At 44.6% G+C, this 21,381-nt stretch overlaps 1 protein-coding gene across 1 annotated transcript; it reads right to left on the reverse strand.

Moving 5' to 3' along the window:
* Window positions 1-10,401: 10,401 nt before the first annotated feature.
* pou3f3b (POU class 3 homeobox 3b) lies at window positions 10,402-13,859 on the reverse strand. The gene is made up of 2 exons (XM_076723984.1): window positions 11,975-13,859; window positions 10,402-11,604 (listed from the first exon to the last, which is right to left on the reverse strand). The coding sequence occupies exons 1-2, from the start codon at window positions 13,184-13,186 to the stop codon at window positions 11,506-11,508; spliced, it is 1,311 nt and encodes a 436-aa protein (XP_076580099.1). The 5' UTR covers window positions 13,187-13,859; the 3' UTR covers window positions 10,402-11,505.
* Between the last annotated feature and the right edge of the window lie 7,522 nt (window positions 13,860-21,381).

The following is a 21,381-nucleotide window of genomic DNA, read 5'->3' on the forward strand; positions in this document are numbered from 1 at the left end:
TCCCTCCTTAGGCATTAAACATTGACATAATAGGTTGAATGGAAAAGAGACTTCTCTGGGGAGGGCAGAGCTCAACTCTCTCTTGCTAAGAGGATTGGTCAGATTGGATATAGAGCCGACGAGGAACCGTGAGCGCTCCGCACATCCTCACACCTTCTCCCTCTGTGCTTACAACACCTCACCACACCAAGATAGCGGCGCCAGATTAGCCCGTAAACCTTTCCCTCCCCTATACATTCCAACACTAACTGCTTTGAATCCCAACATGCACACCCTGCTCCTGTTCACATATCAAAGCGCAGTTCAAGAATCACAGAGGTGGAAATGCGCGGATTAGCGAATGATCTCATTTTGGACGTCCGCCTCTAATGTCTAACTTGGAAATACCTGTGGCTGATCATTAGTAATCTATTAAATCCACGGCCTAGAAATGGTTACACTGCGAGTCCCTCTGAGGCGAACGTGGCTGGTGCTGCTTTTCCAATCCCCCTCTCGCTTTGGTTAATGAGATACAGAGTCAGACGGCCCGAGCGTGCTTTCTCTTCCTTCACCTCGCTCTCTTTCTCTCTGGTCCTGCAGCACACTGTACACTCGTTTTTATCTGCCAGCTCGCTCTCGTCGACTCCTGCACCAACAGCTTAATCCACGCATCCAGCCTCCTCCAACAATCACTCAGTCAGGAGTGTACGGCTGCGTGTGTGTTCGTGCTAAATGTCGACGTGTTCAGAAGAGCGCGGCAAAATTATTCTGCTGTATCCTGCCGTGTAGGTGTGTGTGCGTACAGGCGGCACGCCTATGTGTTTGCAGGTGTGCCTCTATTAATCACACTGTGGGGACAAAAATCTGTCAGCACGCTGCATTGTGAGGACTTATTTTCCTTTTGGTATAAAATAAAAAAACAAATCCTCATGAGGTCAGCCATTAAATTTCAGGATTAAGACATGAGCTGCATCCCAATTCCATGCTGCACATTACAGCATGCATATATATGTGTACACTACTCTTTATAGTGTATCGCTTTGCACTTAGCGTACAAGAAATCGACATGCTTTACTGTTTTATGCTAACAGGAAATGATGCAACGTGCGCACCATCTGGCAGCAATAACATTGTGACATTACAACGACAGCGACCGTGAAACTTCACAAATTAAAGCAAAATGGTTTTTTTTTTTTTTGTTTTTTAAACAAATATTCAATATGTCTAGTTTCGTGAAGTCTTTCTCTGTCTCACCGGCATTTGCAATTTATTTAAACCTTTCGCAGCTGTGAGTAAAACCTCCGTTTCCTTTCTGTGCATTGCTCTGGGGGACAGTAGTTGACATCAACAGTAAGCTTTTTGGGGGTAGGTATGTGTATTTTTTTTTTCAGTTTTTCAGTATGAACATACTCCAGACTCAAAACCTGCTTGGAGTATCTTTTTGGTTAAGGTCAGACTGATTTTAGGGTTGGGTCAGGTTGGTATGTTGTGGTCTCCAGGGAATGAAAGCATATGTACTTGAATCTGTTGATGAATGGGAGTGAATGCACGTGATTCACTTCCTGCTTTTCTTGTGCTTCATGCTAAAATATCAGCATGCAACACGATATCTGTGTGTGCATCCTTTAACGTGTGTGCATGTGCGAATGTGCGATGTGTGTTTGTTCGCCAAAACACTAATGTGAATGCTTGCAGGTGGACTGTATTCCTGTAATAACATTGCGGGGACTCACCTCCTATTTGGGGATTATTAGGCGTGTAGCGGTGATGGTTAAGGTTAGCTCTCGAGGGAATTAATTATGTCCTCCTAAATTACAAAAAGAAGTTTGTGAGCACCTGTGTGTGTGTGTGTTCATGTATCTGTTTCGTCTCTTTCTTGTATTTTGAGACGAAAATGTGACCAAATAATGTGAGCAAATAAGACCCCAACACAATATCTGTGTGTATCCTTCACCATGCCTGTGTGACTGTTCATGTGCATGTAATGTACAGGATGTGTGTGTTTGCAAGGGTACTTCTATTAATCATAGGGACAAAAAAAAAAAAAAAAAAAAAAAATGCGTTCGCACAAGGTCACATAGTGGAGACTCACTGCCCATTTAGAGGTAAAAAGCAGGTCCCCACAAGGTAAACCATTACAGTTTAGTGCTAAGTCGGTTTTTCAGGGTTAGACGTGGAGTGGTTGAAGTTAAAGTTTCAAGTCTCGAGGAAATTTATTCAATTCACTGCATCGTCCTCCTAAATGGGGCAAGTTTGTGCAAATGCATGTATGAAAATAAGGCTACAGCTCAAAATTGGTGGGTGTATCCTGGTATGCCTGTGCAGCTGTTTCTTAGCCAAAAAGCATATGTTACACATATAGTGTGCACATGTGGATGCTCATTTTTGTGCATGCTGGTTTGTATGTGTTTTGCGTGTGTTTGCAGGTCATGTGTCTGTGTGTGTGTGTGTGTGTGTGTGTGTGTGTGCTGGCTCTCTGGAGGGGCCCGGTGTGTGTCACCACGGACCCGGCTCCCCCTGGATCTAAGCAGTATTGACAAACCTATCAGAGCCGGTGATGCATCGGGCTCCCTGCTCGCTCCCCTCCGCCTCACCCTCCTGCCCTCAGCGGCGCTGCGGGGCTGTGCTGACATGCTGTCACCTTGGTAACTGCTGCCAGAGAGAACGGCCTGCTGGGATAGCTGACCCGAGCTGGCGGCCGGCCGGCGAGCTGCAGCAGGAGATGTCACCGGCGGACCCCTGAGGACCGGCTGACCCCTGCCTCTGTCCCCGACCATCGATCCGTCTGCTGCTGAGATCCGTCACCACCCGGGACGCTCGCTGGCGTAGGACAGGGCACACACACACACACAAAGAAAACACACACATCCATGCTTTAAAGGGTAATTCTATTAGTTTTAAACATCTACTTTTACAGATTTTGCCATCTAAATGACTAAGAGCAGCCTACAATGTCTGCAACGCAATCCCTGTGGACAAATACACCCGTCAAAGTACGTACATCCACTGAAAGTTTGTTTTTGCGACTGACAGGCTCAGACTGTCACTCCAAGTGTCTGAAAACACTGTGTCCCTACAGAGACAGACCTTCCTGTTGAAGAGTAAGATCCTTTTTGTTTAACCCGAAACAGCCGTGACATGGCTCTCCTCAAAGCCACCAGACTCCATTGACAAAAACAGCCAATTTACCTCGCAGAACGTGGGCGTCGCTGGTCGGCCTCTGCCTCCGTCGGTTAAGTCGGTTTGTGGTGTTGTGTTGCTTTGGGGTTTTAGTCGTAGTTCGGAAACAGGTGTGTCTTCGTTGGGATCCTTTCCATAATGTTGTCAGACACAATCTGAGCCTGTCAGTGGCAAAACAAACACTTGCAGAGGACGTACTTTGATGGGTACATTTGGCCCCCAAGGATTACGTTGCAGCCATCGCAGCCCATTTTGTGGCTGCTGGCCGAGATGATCTACTGGACTAATCCCAAAACTTCTTGTACGTATAAATCATTTAGACCCCAAAATATATAAAATAGGGACTGGGTTGAAAAATACTGGATAACTTGGGAAGGATTTGTCAACTAACCCAGAAAGCCAAAGCCGATTCTGATCTTATTGTTCTCAGATGATTTCGAGATGTGACTGTCTTCATCCAACTCAACAGCAAAGCTGCCAAATGCCAAAAAATGTCCCTCAAAAGCTTTACCTCAAAGCCTGAACTACAAAAACATCTGCCTCCCAACCTCTCTGTTCAAGAAAGAAGTCATCCTCCATGTGATGCTTGTGCTCATAAGCAGAGAGTCCTGGCACGTCTTCGGAGAATCGCTTCTTCTCTTCTACTTTTTCGACGTTACCAAGTCATTACTTGGCAACTTCTGAATCCCTCTCTCTGTACGATGGCTCCCAGAGCCAACACAAACAGCGATTGTTGGCACCGGCCCGTCGGCGGCTGTGGGCGTCAGTCTCTGCGAATGTTCGGAGTCCTTTGAAATGCTGACCAGCTTTTTGACACGAGGCTCTGGAAGCAGCCGAGCTCACGCTGCGAGATGCGGGGCCCGGCTGGACGCGGGATGGAGCTGGGTTCAGTTCTGGGTTGAGAGGGATTGTGGGTAGGGACCAAGACATTTTACATCACAGGCTGTGCTAACCCTCACTGGGCAATTTGTTCAAAGATAACTTTATGGACACACGCCACTCATGCTGCCAGGTCCTGAGAAGATTGTTCTGAGGAGATTTCCATTAGATGCATCTCTTTTTTTTTTGCTGGATTTCTAAAGGACATATAGCTAGAAATGCACCATCTTGCCAGATTTAGCGATACAACTGCTCAGATTAATGCATAACTTCACAATTCAAGGCTTTTACTTTTGATGCATTTGTTGCACATACTTATACTTCATGTTTGATTATAAGTGTCCCATTTTTTCTGCTTTTACCTAATTAAGCAATATCATTTCTTCCTCTACAACTGAATTATAGCATGTAAGACTTAACAAGATGCTCCCCTGCAGCAATGACACCCATGGGAGTGATTACGGATACCGTCAGCACCAACAAAGTAGCCCAAATCACAATAGTCCTCAAAAGGTATTATGGCTTTTTGCACAATGCTCTTCCAACACATGTGCGCAGACTGAAAAGCTGTCTCTCACGTCACACGAATAAACAACAGGGGGAGATGTGAAAGATCACTAACTAGCTTCCTGGCTTCCATGGCAACTGATAAAGCAGGGTCGGCCGTCTTTTATGGGGGATCATCAGCGCGGGTGGAGCACGTGTTGAACCCGGGCTGAAACAAGACGCTGCATGTGTGAGACTGAATTAATTTTAGACACAAAACTGCATAAAAAAAAACAGAAAAGTTGCACGACAGAGTTCTGCAGGAAGCCAGTGAAGGTTTAAAAATGGTGCGTGAGCCCGAGCATGCTGTAGCTGTCGAGGAAAACTAGAAAAGCAGCTTTGTTTTCATCTTTTTTTTTTTTTTTTTTAACTTTTAAGCTTCTGAAGTAGATTTTTCAAATTCAAACTCACAAAATTTGGAGATTTGGAGACTTCCATCTTTGATGAAGCTGATTCTTTCACATGAAGTGATGGATTAAAACCCACTGAATCATCTGAGATGCTCACAAAGTTGAAAACTTAAATAAAAAAAACATGTATACAAATACATGAACATGATATTCATCCACTTGTCTAAGATCATCTGCACCGTTTCACACGACAGTGAGGGAAAGTGCAGCGGGGCAGTTTTAAATGATGGTAAATAGACTTGATTGAATTAATGAAGCAACATTTTCAATCAAATACTTTTAAAATAGACTTCCTGGAAAATTAACATACAAGCCCTGAAAAGGACAAACAGAGCCTTAAAAAAAGCAGGCAAAGCGGCTACAAACTCTCCCAAAACCTAAGTCCTCATAATCCAAACTCCATCAAAATGTCATCTTCATCAATTAGCTTTGATTAAGGCAGCTGATTCTGGTGGAGATAATGACAGAAGCGTTTGAACTGTGGAAGCGGCTCAGACGGCCACTGGGTGGCGCTGCAAGGTCAGGGAAACTGGAGAGGAGCGCTTCTCTGCTGTGCATTTCATTACGAAGGACAGGGGGGTTTTCTGGAGTGAATGTGGATTAGAATGAAGTATTTTATTCTGGAAATAACATCATAGGAATTATTGATTCAATCGTTTTAATTCTAATGATAGAAAACATTAATAAACCGTTTTTTTTAAGGATTTTAACCAAGTGATTCTACTATTTTTGAACTGTTTCTTTGCCACAAGAAGAAAATAAGAGACTAAACTATTTCTTCAGGATGTATTTTGTGAGAGAAATAATGCGTTCAGCTAAACACGAACCATGAAGGAACTCCTCCATTCAGTTCAGGTGTGTGTGCGTGCGTGCGTGCGTGCGTGTGTGTGTGTGTGTGTGTGTGTGTGTGTGTGTGTGTGTGTGTGGGCTTGACCTACAGCAGAGACCAAACCGCTATTATTTCTACTTCCAACAGTACTACAGTGTGTGCGTGTGTGTGTGTGTGTGTGTGTGTGTGTGTGTGTGTGTGTGTGTGTGTGTGTGGGAAAAGTGAAATAATAAATGCAATCAGGTGCCCATAAAGTCCGCACAGTGTCCGCGCGCGCATACAAACAGACAAGAAATTAAAGGATGGACAGTGTATAAAAAGTCTGAAAGTTGTAAAAATCAATATTAATGGAAAATTATTGTTTATTATTGTACGAGAAATTTTATATATATATATATATATATAAAAGAGAAGAGGACTATAACGGTGAAACGTCACTACTAACTTAAAAAAAAAAAAAAACATTTTGGAGCGACATTAAACCAAAATATTATAAGTCATTCTAAACTCCTGCAGGAATATTATGTTTTTCCCTCCATCACTGTGGCCGCAGTTTAAAAGCACCAATGTGATTTTTGCAGTCACGTTTCTTCCTTTACTTTAAATACCTAAGTAGAAAATAGTCGATATTTGCACAAGAAGTCTGTGGGACGTGGAAATTGAATCTAACAAAATCACTCATGTTGCCGAATTACAGGCGTTAAATCCGCATTTGGAAAGAAGAAGAAGAAGACGAAGAAGAAGAGGAGAAACATTAGACTCCAGCATGAAGGCTTTTGAAATGCAGACAGGCAGATGAGATGCTGAAGCACATTACCTCTGTGTGGCTGAGCTGCCTTGCAGACTCCATTCACCCCTCCTCTACCTATCCATCCTGCCTGCTCACAAAACCATGACCTTCACAATTTATAGAGAGGAAACCCCCGAGAGTCACGTCATATTTGAAAACGTCCTCCTCGTCTTTCTCTCCTCTTTTTCTTTTCCTTCTTCTTCCTCCTCCTCCTCCTCTTCTTCTGCTGTTGCTGCCACGAAAACGACTTGATAAGCCACATTTACATGGAGGCCGGTTATGATCCTTTCTTTAGATGTTCTATTAAATTTCAGGGCTTTTTGTAGAGAGAAAGTGCCCTGGAAATATCGTACACAATTATATATATATAAATAATAATAATAATAATGATAATAATAACAATAGTGCACAAGTTAAACACTAATGAATGGCTAATTTGTGTATATATGCATTAACTCCAACATGTGGCAAGAAACAAAACAACTGGGAAATTTACATTTTCATTAAATTGAATAAAATTAAGCCGAATAAAGACGCTGATTTCGGAGATAAAATAAAATAATGTAAACCGGAATAATCTTTATCTTAAAAAAAAAAAAAAATGCAAGCATCTTATTGCGTTGCCACGATGACAACAACACAAACAAGGGATGAATCCAAGAAACACTCCACCACGCTTACTGTAAAATAACAGCAGTAATGGTGATCAAAAGTCAGCAGTCACCAACCAGACAGGAGATTTTCTGAGCGTCTTTTTTTTTTTCCTGCAGCACAGATAAATCCATGTGGACGTGGAAGAGGAAGGCTCCCTGTGGAGAACAGCTCAGAATAATCCATATTCATGCGCTCGACACGTGGAGTAAATACAGTATGAGGGGGGGTGGGGGGGTGGGGGGGGGGGGCATTGTGTGGATGCACAGTTTCAGCAGGTTGGAAAAGAGCCTGACGCCATACATTCAGCGTGTTTCAGTGACACAGAGGAACTGCAGCGGATGATGGAGCACAAAATATCTCCAATATAAACAGCCTATTTTCAGACGGCTCGAAGTACACACAGATCATAAGCCTCAGCCTGTGTGTGTGTAATTAAAAAGTGCGCGTTATATTGGAAAATGCAACTGTAAAGGTGTAGCCTTCTAATAAAACATGATGCTTACAAGCATGAAAAAGGTATTTATGAAGTAATATGACGAGTATAAAAGCTATTAATTAAATGTACTTAAGTTGGGCCCGAAGCTACAATCGTGCCACGGTGTAAAGTGGAACAGAGGTTTATTTTCTGATTAGAATCCGCTCTGATTTCTATATAAAATATAAATCTGTGTCATTAGACATTATGTGCGTTAGACTTCTGTGGCTCCAACACTGTCAGAGGCAGGGACTGACAGAAGGGCGCTGCTTGCTGACAGCACAGCTGAAATATTCATAACAACAAGGCATTAAAAGTTTGCTTTTACGGGACCGATCCGGAGTCCCTGCACTCCACGTCCCCGCTGAAGTCTTGTTTTAAAGAGCAGAGTGGTGTGACAACGAGCGGCTTTAATTAGCGCCAATGGGCGCGACGAGCCTGTTGGGCCACTGGCGTCCTAAATCAATAGCAGGGAAAGCAAAAGTGCTCCTAAGGCCTGAACGTGTCGGTGCACGCACACACACACACACACACACACACACACACACACACACGCTGCTGCCAACATGGTTTTTGAAGACCCATGAAAAAGGCAAAGCTTTTGGAGAATAGGCGCACCAAAACCCATTATAAGATTTGAAACTCTTTTTTTTTTTTCCTCCTGTGTCGCCTTTGGTTAAAAAAAATAAAAGAAATCTCTCACTACAAGATTTGGGATATTTCTGCACGAGCTGTGTTGCGGGATGTAAATGCTCAGGTCTGCTGTGTACGGAAGCCTCGAAGCTTTCCCTCTGTGCGGTGAAAGTCTTGTGCGTTGGCTTATCTTTGGCGCGTCATGTGACTTTGCATCGGGTTTTATAGCAGAGGGGCGCGGGAGCCGCATGCTTAATGAGCGGGTGCACAGGTAGGCAGCACGAGGCCACAGTGGAGCCTCACTGCACGCGGGCTTTATTTTCCACACTTTTTCTGCCTTGCTCCATCAGCACGCGCCAAATACTTAAGATAAATGCAATTAAATAAAGAGAGCCTTATGTTGCCTCATAATTAGTCTGTCTTTAAGCAGCCTTTAACGTTGCAAAACACCGCACGTGCTTGCAACACGCGCACAAATAAATCACAAAATACAAAGTTTTGGGGGTGGGGTGGGGTGGGGGTGGGGGGGTGCTGCACATACAGCGCGTCTCTGCTGCCACTTTTCCTAATGGAGACAAAGAAAAATGATGCCTACTTCTCTATATCATTGAATTCAGTTGCTAAGCAACTAGTATGGGAAATCATCCGCGAAATTCAAATCCTGCAGCGCGAGGACACGTTTTGTTGAGTTTTGCTGAATAGGCGAGCAAGACAACTCCAGAAAAAAGAAAGTTGGAATCCCGGGAAACACACTGGCCTCGTGCAGCCGTGGCGACAAGTAGTCCTGTTGTAAAATAAAATAAAGAATAATCATGACACCACAGCTAAAGCATCGAGGAAAAACCCCATTTAGAATCATGGAGGAAATTAAATAACACAACTCATCAGGAATAGTGTTTTTTCTGCACCTGCCCCGCAAACACAACAACCGCTCTGAGTCCTGAAACAACATCCCTGATATGAACCTGCAGCCTCCGACCCGTCAAACAGTCACTTCACCGTCTCATCCTCGGTAAACTGCAGCGGAGAGGCAGCTGAGCCTGTGGGCTGCTCAGCTTTGGACAGACGGGATCGATAAGCTCTGTGACCCAGTGCCCCCGCATCCGAAAACAGCGCGTCAGGCTCCGCCGGGTCTACCTGAGAAACGCACCTGGCGAGCCTGCGCCGGCCCCCTTTTCGAGGTGGACCTGGATATGAGGCGCATCCGGTCGTAGTCTCACAAGCAGCCAGCTGTAAATTCAATTTGGACTATTTGACTGAGTGTAAATCAATTATTTTGCAGATTGCAGCGCGTGGATCAGGCGCTCGTAAAGCGGCCTAATAATGATGTGTTTATCGCTGCTCTGTCTGGACTGTAAGCTGCAACCTAAATATTACATAACATGCAAGGCAGGACATGAGGACGCGCGCATTCTGGACGCGTCTGGCTGGTGTCCGGTTTGATTTTCTTCCTCGAACAATCCCCGATGCTCTCCCTCTCTCCCCCCCTCTCTCTCTCTGTGTCTTTTTTACACCAAATCTAAATTTCCATCCTGCAGGCTGAGGCTGGGGCTCCTGCCTTTTGCCCAAGGCCTCAAGAGGCAGCAGATGTAAACAAACAGTCGAGCCATTGTGCAGGCCTGCAAGTGACCGCGATGCTTCATTTAAATGGTAATATACAGTTATGGGATGATGATAACAGCGCTGGTGGACATTTATTTAAGCCTACAGGCGATAAATTACGAGCTCTTGAAGCGCTAAACGCTGGATTAATACGCCGACTTCTCTGTTTTATATTTTTAGTAAATGAAAACCCCGTTTTTCTTTTACTTTTAAAGGAGTATTTTCATGTTTCAGTCTACAAAGAGCCTTTGGTCTGCATTATTCTAATGGAGGTTATTCTTAGCTCGCAGCTTCATCTGGGACAAAATAGTCCACCATTTTCTTCATTAGCTGCTGCTGTGCATGCAAAACATAGCACACAGGGTAATTCCACAAACAGCCCAGAATATACGAGGAGAATATAAATGTCAGAACACAAGATGATTGCATTTCATTCTAACAAATTTATTGTGTCTCAATCAGCTCGTACGGAACCACTACTGAAATTAAATTACAATCAAATTATCACATCAAAATATACCCTTATTACCTAACAACGGTCAATGTCAGCTTATGGTGATTTGTGCTCCTTTAAGAAACGAGAATACAAAATTAAACAAATAAGGGCAACAACAAAAAAAAAATATAAGAAAAAATATGGAAATAAAACAAGGAGGGGGAGGAAAGCATCTTACACAAGTTCCTGGGGGAGGAGGGGAAATAAATTACCGTTTGGAATAATTCATATGTATTCCGAATAAAATATTAAAACAAGTAATTCTGATGAAAAATATAAAGTAAATAAGTCAGATCAGTATCTGATCTAGTGATCTATATTGCCGGCTTTACAGAGTTTTGTTTATTAAAACCTACCAAAGAACACTGCTTAGAAAGGGCAGCATTAATAGTATATCCACAGCACCCACTCAGTCACACTTGGCAACAGATTTTCAGATTTTTTTTCTCAAATAAGTGCAGTTGAAGTCTTTTTCAAATGTCTTATGCTCTATTTGTTGAAAAAAAAGGGAGAAAAATCCACTCACGGTGTCAAAGTCCATTAAATAATAATAATTAAAAAAAAAAAAAGAGGAGGAGAAGAAGAAGAAGAAGGTGATCTTTGAGATCAAGTCCTGGTCCTGGTTGTCTTTTCTTTCTGGGCTCGTGAGGGCCTCCAACGTGAGAAGAAAAAAAAAAGAAGAAGAAGAAGAAGAAATCCCCAAATCCTCCGTGCGCGCGCGTGTGAATGAAACCATGCAGTCCACCTCAGAGGAAAATCAAAGAGCTGGAAATCATGATGGAAGCGTCGTGGATGTCACTCTTATTCATAGTGTTGCAGTTTTTCCCCCCTCTGTTATTGTTAGGCTTGGAGAGGAGGGGAAGGCGGATCAGTCCCATTTCGAAATATACAAAATGCCTGCTCCTTTGTTTCTTCAATCAAACACAGGATAATGAGGGGGGTATTTTTTTTTTTTTGTCTTTTTGCTTTTTTTTTTTTGGAAAGGGGGAAGAGAAATAAAAACAATACTTGGGGTTTTCCTCTTGATGTGTTTTAATGCGCCAAAATTACCTGGTGGAATGAACTTGTGGTTGTCACCCTCTGGTCGCTCGCTTCACTTGCATCTTTTAAGTAATCTACTAAAAAATGCCCCTGAAAGAAAAAAGCAGAAGGAACCTTTTAGGTTAAGACATTTCAGGGCCTGGAAGAAGGTTAACGGTGCGTTTTTGTTTTTTTGTTTTTTTTTTGTTTGTTCTGAGGGGGGGTTGGGAGGAAAAAGGGGATGGAAAAGGTTGCTGTTTTTTTTTCTCTTTCTCTTTTCTGGTGAAAAATAGATAACACATTTTGCAGTCTCATTCATATTCCCTCACAATCACAGTATCAAAAAATTTGGCTATCTTGGCGATAGTCTGTGTGTTTTTTAATCAGTTTAATTTCATATAAAATATTCTGGTGTGCTGTTCTATGTTTCACTGAACATTCTTTTGCAGTCCATGGAGGGGGGCGGTGTTTCTGCACTCACATTGCCGACCTGAGAGTACACATCCTCCGGCGTCTGTGCCACTCCTGGGGGCGTCATCCGTTTTTCCTTCTGTCTCCTATTGCAAAACCACACTCTAACCACCTCCTTCTCCAGCTGCAAGTTGTCCGCCAGGGTGCTGATCTCCTGGGCCGAGGGTTTGGGGCATTTTAAGAAGTGGCTCTCCAAAGCCCCTTTGACGCTCACTTCGATGGATGTGCGCTTCTTTCGCTTCCTCCCTTGCGCCGCGATCTTGTCGATGCTGGTGGGGCTGCCGGTGGACGAGTCGGCCTCCTCAAGCCACTTGTTTAACAAAGGCTTGAGCTTGCACATGTTTTTGAAGCTGAGCTGCAGAGCCTCGAATCTGCAAATGGTTGTCTGAGAGAAAACGTTCCCGTACAGGGTGCCCAAAGCCAAGCCGACGTCCGCCTGCGTAAAGCCCAGTTTGATCCTCCGCTGTTTGAACTGCTTGGCGAACTGTTCCAGGTCGTCCGAGGTCGGCGTGTCGTCGTCCGAGTGCGGGTCGTGGCTGTTCACGCCGCCGTGGTGCTGGTGATGCGGATGCTGGTGGTGATGGTGGTGATGGTGGCTGCCGTGGTCCAGATCCGGGGTGTCCCCCCTCACCAAGCCCGGGTGCACCAGACTCTGGCTCCCTGGACTCAGCATCCCGTTCACAGTGAATCCACCGGGCTGGGAGTAGATCAGCGACTGCTGCTGCTGCTGTCCCCCGGATATGGAGTTAATGTGAGCCGCAGTCGTGCTCCCCCAAGCCCCGGCGTGAGTCTGGTGGGGAGCTAAGTGAGGGGGCCTGTGGTGCAGCGCGGTGCCCGTGTGCAGATCGTCTCTGCCGGAGTTTTTCACGTCCTGCTGCTGCGGGCTGCCCGTCATCCCGACGGGACTCGACGACCAGGGCGATCCGGCTTCAGCTGCAGCAACCGCGGCTGCTGCTGCGGCTGCTGCGGCGTGCGGGAGGGATGTCACCCACTGATGGGCATGGCTCAGCATGTGTCCCCCGTTGCTCGCTGCCATTGCGCCTTGCATAAAGTCACTCTGTACCATCTTTACTGAGGGGTCTCCCCTGTAGCCCCCAGACCCCGAGGTAACCGCAGCACTGCCCGGCTGCATGCCACCACCTCCGGAGTCAGAGTGCACGATGGAGCCGGACGATAAGATGCTATTGCTGGGCAGATAAGGATTGGAAGCCGCGGTGGCCATTCCGTCAACCCTTATGAATATGTTTGTGGATAACCCCCCTCCCTTTTTACAGTCACTTCTTTCGAGCAGGCAAATTGTATCTCATGAATTATTCAAACTTTAAAAGTATGGGTAGGTTTTTGGCAAATACCATCGACGTGCGTAAAAACGCAAAAAAAGCTTCAAAAACTGTGGCAGAAAACTGAATAAAATCCGCATGTATTTACAACATTCTACTTCAAACAGTTGTGCATGGATATCGGCGATAAAAATCCAGGTTTTTCAAAAGCCCTTTGAAACCATGTGCAGTCCGTTCAGAAAGTTTCGCACTGGCATGAAATTGTGGACATTAAAATTAAAATATACAGCAGAATAAAACGCGTTGTCCCAAACAAACTTTTGGTGGTCGCAGAAAACAAAAAGCCTTGCAAATTCTCCACAATGTACAAAGTCCCAGTTTATGTCCCCTTTGGATGTGAAAAACATTAGCAGAGTGTCCTCGGTTCTTTTGTAATTCAGTCGCCGAGATTTCTCCCTCGCTTTATTCTTTTCTCTCTCTTCTTTTATAGCACTGAGCCTATCTCTTTGTTCTGTTTTGATGTATATAAACCTGCCAAACCGCAAACTCCCGTTGAAGTACAATCCAGTATAACAGTGTACGGCGCTGCTTGCAAGCCTCTTCTCTCATTCGCTTGTTCTCTCTCTCCACCTCTCTCTCTATATCTCTCGCTCGCTCTCTCTCTCTCCGGCAGGCCCTTTAGTCCCGCCCCCCTCCAACCCCGACGACGCACGGATGTTTACCCTGTGCGTGCCCGCTGATTGGCTACCCGGGGTGTGATTGGCAGCTCTCGCCAGCCTTGCTCCGGGCGCACGAGCCCTCCTTCCGGCTGTTCCAATTGGCTGATTTTTAATTGGAGTCCAAACAGAACGGGGAACACAACTTGGTAGTAAATAGTACTGAGATATTAGTACACAAACAGGGGTGAAGGGGTAAATGAAAATGGCTGATAAACTCTGGCCTCTCAAAGAATCGCCGTGATCACTTTTCTTTTTTCCAGAAACGTTCCAACAGAATGTTTCCCTTTGTTTACACGGAAATACACCTGCTTTAAAGTATACAGTTTCATATAAATGCATGTGATCAAGATGCAGGTGCTCAAACAGATGCAACTGTTAAACAACTGTATAGAAGTGGTCTTATTATCTGTTATTCTGGTTGCAAAAACATCCAGGAGTAAGGCTCGAGTAAGGCTCGAGAGTTTATTCAAAACCTGCACGTGCGTGTTTGACACTATAAGATCTATTGGTAACAATTATAATTATCTGATAGCCTGAACTGATTGTGTAACAGAATAAGGCATCCATACTGCCACGGTTAGGGGTTTAATTCCCTCTGGGCCACCCATGAAAAACATGGGAAGACTTAATGAATTTAAAAAAAAAAAAAAAAAGGAATAAAAAGGTTCACTAAATGGTGCAACGCTTTATCTTGTTATATTAACCTACAATGCGAGATGACGTGCACTGTGTGTTAAAATGGACAGATTAGCATTTCAAAACTGTTTTTTTTTTTCTTTTTTACCAGCTCGACTTAATTGTTTATGAGCATATAAAAGTAGGAAACCTCCGTCAGGCTCGTGATTGTTAATACAAAAACCTGACACTGCCCCCTCAACCTCAGAATGGCAGCACGTATGTAAAACACAGCAGAGGGAGGTAGTGTACATGTCACGATTGGAGTGCAGAATAAGGCGCAGCGGCCGCGAGCCGAGCGCAGCCCTGCGCCGCGGCTCCGCAGGAGTTAACGCACAAAGGTTGCGGGGACGCTTCCATGCGGAAACGCCCGCGTACAGGCGACCTCACTGAGGCCCAGTGAAAAGAGAAAGTGGCAACCAAAACAAGGGCAAATTGAGCAGTCCTTGGGGGGTTTGTGCGTGCAGGGTGGCGGTGCTGGAAGCATCCGCTTAAGGAAAGAGAAAACACTTCCATCGATATGGCCCTTAAAATGCGCACCATCCCTCAAGGTGACCACATCACCCCGGAGATGAATGGGGCCTTTGTTAGTGCGGGGGACCCATGCGCCTATATGAACGCACCCATGGGTGGTAATAAGCGCCAGACACAGGTCCCACTGCACCCGTTGCTTGGGTTGAGGGTGCCTGCAGCCTGTTGAGTCCACCTGGCCAAAACAAAGCGCGTGGCAGGTGATTTCCTGACAGGATTAACTGTATTTTGTATAAAGGTCAGAACTGCATGTCATGCCTTAACCCCAAACATCATAAGCTCCCCATCTCAAAGATGGCGCAAAGATTTTATTGCAAAAGGGATTTAAGGGCAAATATAAAGCAGTGGAGGAGTTGTGTACTCCATGCCAGTGCCCTCCACCCACCCACCTCCCCACCCCTCTTCTTCTTCTTCTTCTTCCTCTTCTTCTTCTTCTCCTCATCCCAGTAGATTTAATTTGGACTGGGCTCAAAACCGAGGGAGCCTCGTGGATTTGTTTACATTGAATAGGCAGGCTAGGGGCCAGAACCATGGGGCCCTCTATTCATTAATATACAGTGAGGATTTCGCTCTAAATTACTGCTGTTCAATCCACACTGCACGCTTTGAAAGGGCGTCTCAGGCGGCCAGCAGAAACGTGACACCAAGGGTACTAAGAAGAGGGCTCCTTACACATGATAACCCCCTGAAAATGGGGAAAAATATATATAACATGTACATAAAAGGAGTCAAAATCAGAAATGCTGCGCGAAATCACCGTGCGCCCATAAAAAACAGCCCTCTCTGATATATGATGTGTTTATTATTTATTTGCTTATTATAAAAAGGTCCCCAAGTTCCCTGCTGGGGGAGTTCATTTATTTTGTATGCAAAAAAAGGAGAAAAAAAAAAGAAAGAAAGAAAGAAAGGGGGGAGAGGAAAAAAAAAAAATCATCCCCAAGTATAACAAGAGACGAACAGTTAGTGCTGATTTTCATTTGCATAAATTTTCATATATTTTAGTGAAAATAATAGCGGGAGCCGAGGAGTGCTCCTGCTCAGTTGAGGCAGAGGAAAGAAAATCTTAGGGAGCAGCGAGTCGTCGGAAGGGGAGATAACCATTTACAGGCGCCATGTGAACAATGTGAAGCTATTTCCCTTTTCTTGGACACAAGGTAAGTCAACAATCATCTATGCGGATTTCTTTTTACGCTTGAGGAATGTTCGACTTTATCGCCTGGTCGCGCATTGCTGCACTGTGCCTGTGATGTGCTTCCTCATAGACTGCTCGCTGCTTTAAGTGATATTTCAGCCTACTTCTGAGCCCAATTTGCAGTCATGTTCCCTGTAACCTATATTTAAAACCAATTGCAAATGCGTCTTTTTTTTTCCCCTGGATGCGTAAAAATCAATACGCTCGCCGCTGTTTGCTTTTGCGCCCCAGACTCTCCCCTTTTTTTGCGCCTTTTATATAAATAGCGGGCAGATGGATAAGCTGTGCTGTTTTGTACTGAATGTCCACCGGAGAAAAGTGCAATCAATCACATTTTAAGCAGGGAGAGAGAGAGAGAGGGAGTGAGGGAGCGGGAGAGAGACCCCTCGTTTGAATCCTCCAGAGGGACCGCGTAGGCAAGTGCAATATGAAATCGTTTAATATAAATCGATCTTGCTGCTGCAAAGTTTGTTTAAAGTTTACACGCAGCGGCTTGTCGGTGCTTAGCTGCACCCATCGACTCAGACAGCTTCGAAAAAGCCTGTGATTGTGATGAGTGCCGAGCGGTTTGTGCTGTATTTTTATTCTTTATTTTTTTCTGTTTGGGTTTTGGGGACGTTCGAGGAGCGAATGAAGGAGCGATAACTCAAACTAAAAGCAGTATATTCTTTAAAGGAGACCTGGTTCATAGACAATCGCTTCAGTGTCTGTCTTAACTTTCAAAGTCCATAAGGATTCACATTAACCTGAATGTGGGGACAAGTCGTTTGGTTTTCGCGATACTTTTTTCTTTTTTCCTTTTTCTTTTTAGAGGGTTATTTTTTTTCTCACGGGTTAACTCCTTTTCCTTCATTGATGGGGAGCGCATTGCTGAGCCCCGCACTTGGTAGCCATGGTGAGCCCCATAAAAGGGGGGAAACACTAGTCGCATTAAGCTGTATGTTTGTGCACTGGAGTCGAGATGAAAAGAGGCTCGGTGTCCCGGGCCAGCAGCACCGGTGCTGGGGCGGTAACGCGTTACTGTAACGACACCACTCCATCTGAAAAACAACAAGTTGTTCGTCTGGTTTTACGGCCATTTTCTGATTTTTTGGCACAATTATCAACAAATGCCGGTCAGATCTGCTTTACGCGTTGGTTTTCATCATGCGTCTTGGGGGAAAAAGCCCACAGCGTCAATAAATAAAGAAATAATCATGGCAATTCTGGTTTGATTGAGCCAAATCATGACTTGGTTGCTTGGCTGCAAGTTATCGCGGTGTTTTAAATAAGCAGAAGCGTTCATTATGTGGTGCGTAATGGACAAGTAGCCAAACGTTGACGCACTGCTTTGACGCACTTGCTAATTATGATAATTTTTTGACACCCTGTGAACGGAGTTAGAAGAAATTCGTTCTTTCTGAGCATCACTGGAAGCCTCCATGTGGCGTCTGTTGCAGGATGTGGTAGCTGGAGTCAGGGGTTTGAGGTGAAACAGATTTTGGGAGTCATTGTTGGCTTGATCATAATGAGAAAGAAAAAAAAAAATCATAACTGCCGCCAGGTGTCGCGCTCACTCATGATGCAAAAAGCTTACACTGCAAAAAAAAAGCCCATTTTATGTCGCATTTCTGAATAATTGTATGTTAATTAATTATTAATTTATTTGTTTGACACACTCTTCTCTGCTGAGCTGATTGGCTGAACCAAAACTCCTTGACGCGGACGCGCATCAAAGGTGTGTCCCTGTCATTTTATGGTCTCCAGAACAGACACGGAGTGATGGCCGGATGACACGATTGGCAATTAAGATATCAACGGAGGAAATGACTGGACGGGGACAGATTTCCGAGGGTCAGTGCAGGGAAAAAAAACAATGTCATACACCGAGGCGGCACATCAGCTGTTTCATAAATAATAACACTGACTCCACTACACAGGCTCCACGTCAAATAAAACGAGGGCTCAGACTATATTCTGGCTCATCCCTGAATCCCAGAGGCAATTAAACCACCTTAATTTAATTATCCAGTTTTTAAAGATATCCCACCCCATTTTATTGCAGGCTGGACCCGCACTTATTTTATTCTTTCCCCACGTATTCCACTCCATCAGCATCAGCAGCTGCATGAAGAAAACCTGCTTGTATCGATCAGTCCAGGCCTATCAATGACAACCCTAGTTGGTATGCAAAATAGTGTGTGATTAGATGGGCCCTGCACGCTGTTTTAAGCCAGTCGCCATCTGCAGGAGCCTATAAGCCATAAGTCTGAGCCAGCAGGTCTGTGTGGAAACGTATGACTAACCGGTGACTTTAAGAATTATTAGCAAATGAGGGCTGGGCAGGACTCATGAATCATCCCGGGAATTGGTGCATTTGCTCTCCGCGTCGCTTGACCGGCACTCTCCGGCGTTGCTCTTCATCATCGTCATCATCGCCACCAGCAGCGCCACTATAACCAGCAGCAGCAACAAAGCATCAAAGCAGCCCTGTGCGTTATTACTCTGCATTATGCACCCATTCTGTCATGCTGTACAGTGACGGTTATTGGTAGCAGGAGGCCGTTTATTTATTCCTGCAGGAGCAGATTGTCTAATTCATCAAGATGCTTTCATGGATTTCTCTGAATGGAAACACACCACGAGCTGCACTGATACACACATCTGAATTTAGAATAATAATAATACTAATCGGGTGAGGTGATGAGGGAGTGTTTTAGAGGTGAGTTAATAAAAAAAAAAAAAGATGTTCGGATATAATCACACTCAAACGTTGGATGAAAACGTCTAATGTGAACAAAAAAACCAGTTCAACATGACTCCAATCTTCCTCCCTCATAAAACATCCTCACAGTCTCATCACTTTCTGGAGCCGCCATGAATTTACAGTATGACACCTGACGAGCGGATTTATGTGAGCCGCAGAAAGGTGTGCGCACCCGGCGCAGGTGCCCGGAGCCTCCGCCGCAGCCCCTGCTTACAATATTCAGATTAAACTGACGCAATTCCTGCCGTTTTAATTATGGCCCACTTAAGTTGCCTATGGGCTCCATAATTTATTTTCTTCCCTTTGGTCCAGTCACTAATCTGAAACGACATACGTTGAGTGTGTCTCACGTCAGGGCCAAACGTTGATTTAAAGCCGAATCCAACTTGGAGCACTTAATGATAATGTAGCTACTATACCGTTAATTAAATGGGCTACACTGAATACCAGTGTAAGCATTAAACATGCCTTCAATTTCAGACACGAATGGGATTTTTTTTTCTTGACCCATTCAAACGAGACAGAGGCTCTTTATTAATATTCTATTAATAAAGGCCAGTATGGAGTCATATACACCTCTTATTGCACTGCGTGGGGTTAGTAATTGCCCTGCATTAAGACGTGCAGCGCTGTGGACCTATAGAGCTTGCAAATGGGCTGACATGCAGGTAAAGATTATATGTTTAGTGTTATCACAGGGCTCTCCAGTGGTGCTCAGTGCTCATTTTGCCATCAGACATGTATCAGCACAGTTGGTATTGATCTTGGATTGGAAATCAATAAGGGTGTCATAATTGGGCCTGAAACAGGTTCAGTTAAGAGGACAGGGTGTCTGCAACATGTGTGCTTTTTATTAGCGATTTCTTTCAGTGTGTGTTTTGGCATTGAATTATTTTTTAATTTTTTTTATTTTTTACAATGAATGGAAACATTTCAGCACAGGAAAAGTGTTTCAATTAGGTAAAAATTAATTAAGTTATTATTTGGGAACGAGCAACAGATTGAAATTTGTCATTTTATTTGAACGTGGTGGCGTCAGTAACATACGTGAGGTGTGAATTAATTGGAGAAGAAAGGTCAAAAGTTGCATTGAAGTTAGGTTTTTTTTGGGTGGGTGGGTGGGTGGGGGGGCATGGCCTGATCTGAATGCAGGTGCACACACACACACACACACACACACACACACACACACACACACACACACACACACACAGAAAACCGGCTGATGAGGAGGTGAGTGACGGGGGACAGATCGGCAAAGATAAGATGAAGTGCAGCTTTCTCAGAGTCAGAGGGGCGGAGGAGAGAGAGGAGAGAGGTGTGTGTGTGTGTGTGTGTGTGTTTGGGTGCTTTGTCTGTCAGTCTTCAGCTTCACCCCACCCCCACCCTCATCCCTCCACCCATTGCACATTGGGTGCTGGTTGCCTCACAGTCTCGGCCACATCCCTCCCTCTCTCCCTCTCTCTGTCACCCTCTCTCTCTTACACACACACACACACACACACACACACACATACAGATGTAAAACACATCAGCATGGACACACATGCCTAAACACCCCCACCTCCAGCAGCAGCATCAAAACAGCGTTATTGTGTATGCAAATCAGTGGACGGACACGCTGGTATTTTTCTATTCTATTAGACTGTATTACACATGCTAATCAAGAATGATATTGTGTTATTAAGCAGAGTAATTAATAAATAAACTAAATCCACAGGAAATCAAATCTATAGAAGTCTGGTTGCTGCAGCAGCCTGGTTTGCAGCCACTGTGCATGTCTCTCCATAGTCCCTGCTTTTTGTTTTTGTTTGTTAAACAGTGGCGTTCCCTGAGGATAGAGGGGGGGTTTGTGGCACCTCCCTGCCCAGGATTACATTAATCAAAGTATTTATTTCCCTCGGGGAGCCAGGCGCAAATCACTCCAAATCCCAGTAAAATTGGATAACAGAAGAACGGGCGCATCTAGGGTAACCCTCTCTCTCTCTTTTTTTTTTTTTTTGCTCATTTCACCAACTTAATGGATCTAGTTCTATCTAACTTTGTGGAACGGTGTGTGTGGAAGAGTAGAGAGAGGGTGGGAGGGGGTGCAAAGCTAGAGGTATTGAGGCCTTTGAGAAGACAAACAACATAATTGGATGGAAGCGGGCGCTCAGGTAGAGAAAAAACAACACTAACCACATCCCCAACAGGAGTGACTCTGGATATAGAGCTGTACAAATAACAGCCGTTCTCTGATTCCCTGTCGAAGCTGTAGGCATGTCTGGGTCCGGG

The sequence above is a fragment of the Chaetodon auriga genome, chromosome 23 (genome assembly GCF_051107435.1).
Source record: "Chaetodon auriga isolate fChaAug3 chromosome 23, fChaAug3.hap1, whole genome shotgun sequence".
Lineage (NCBI taxonomy): Eukaryota > Metazoa > Chordata > Actinopteri > Chaetodontiformes > Chaetodontidae > Chaetodon > Chaetodon auriga.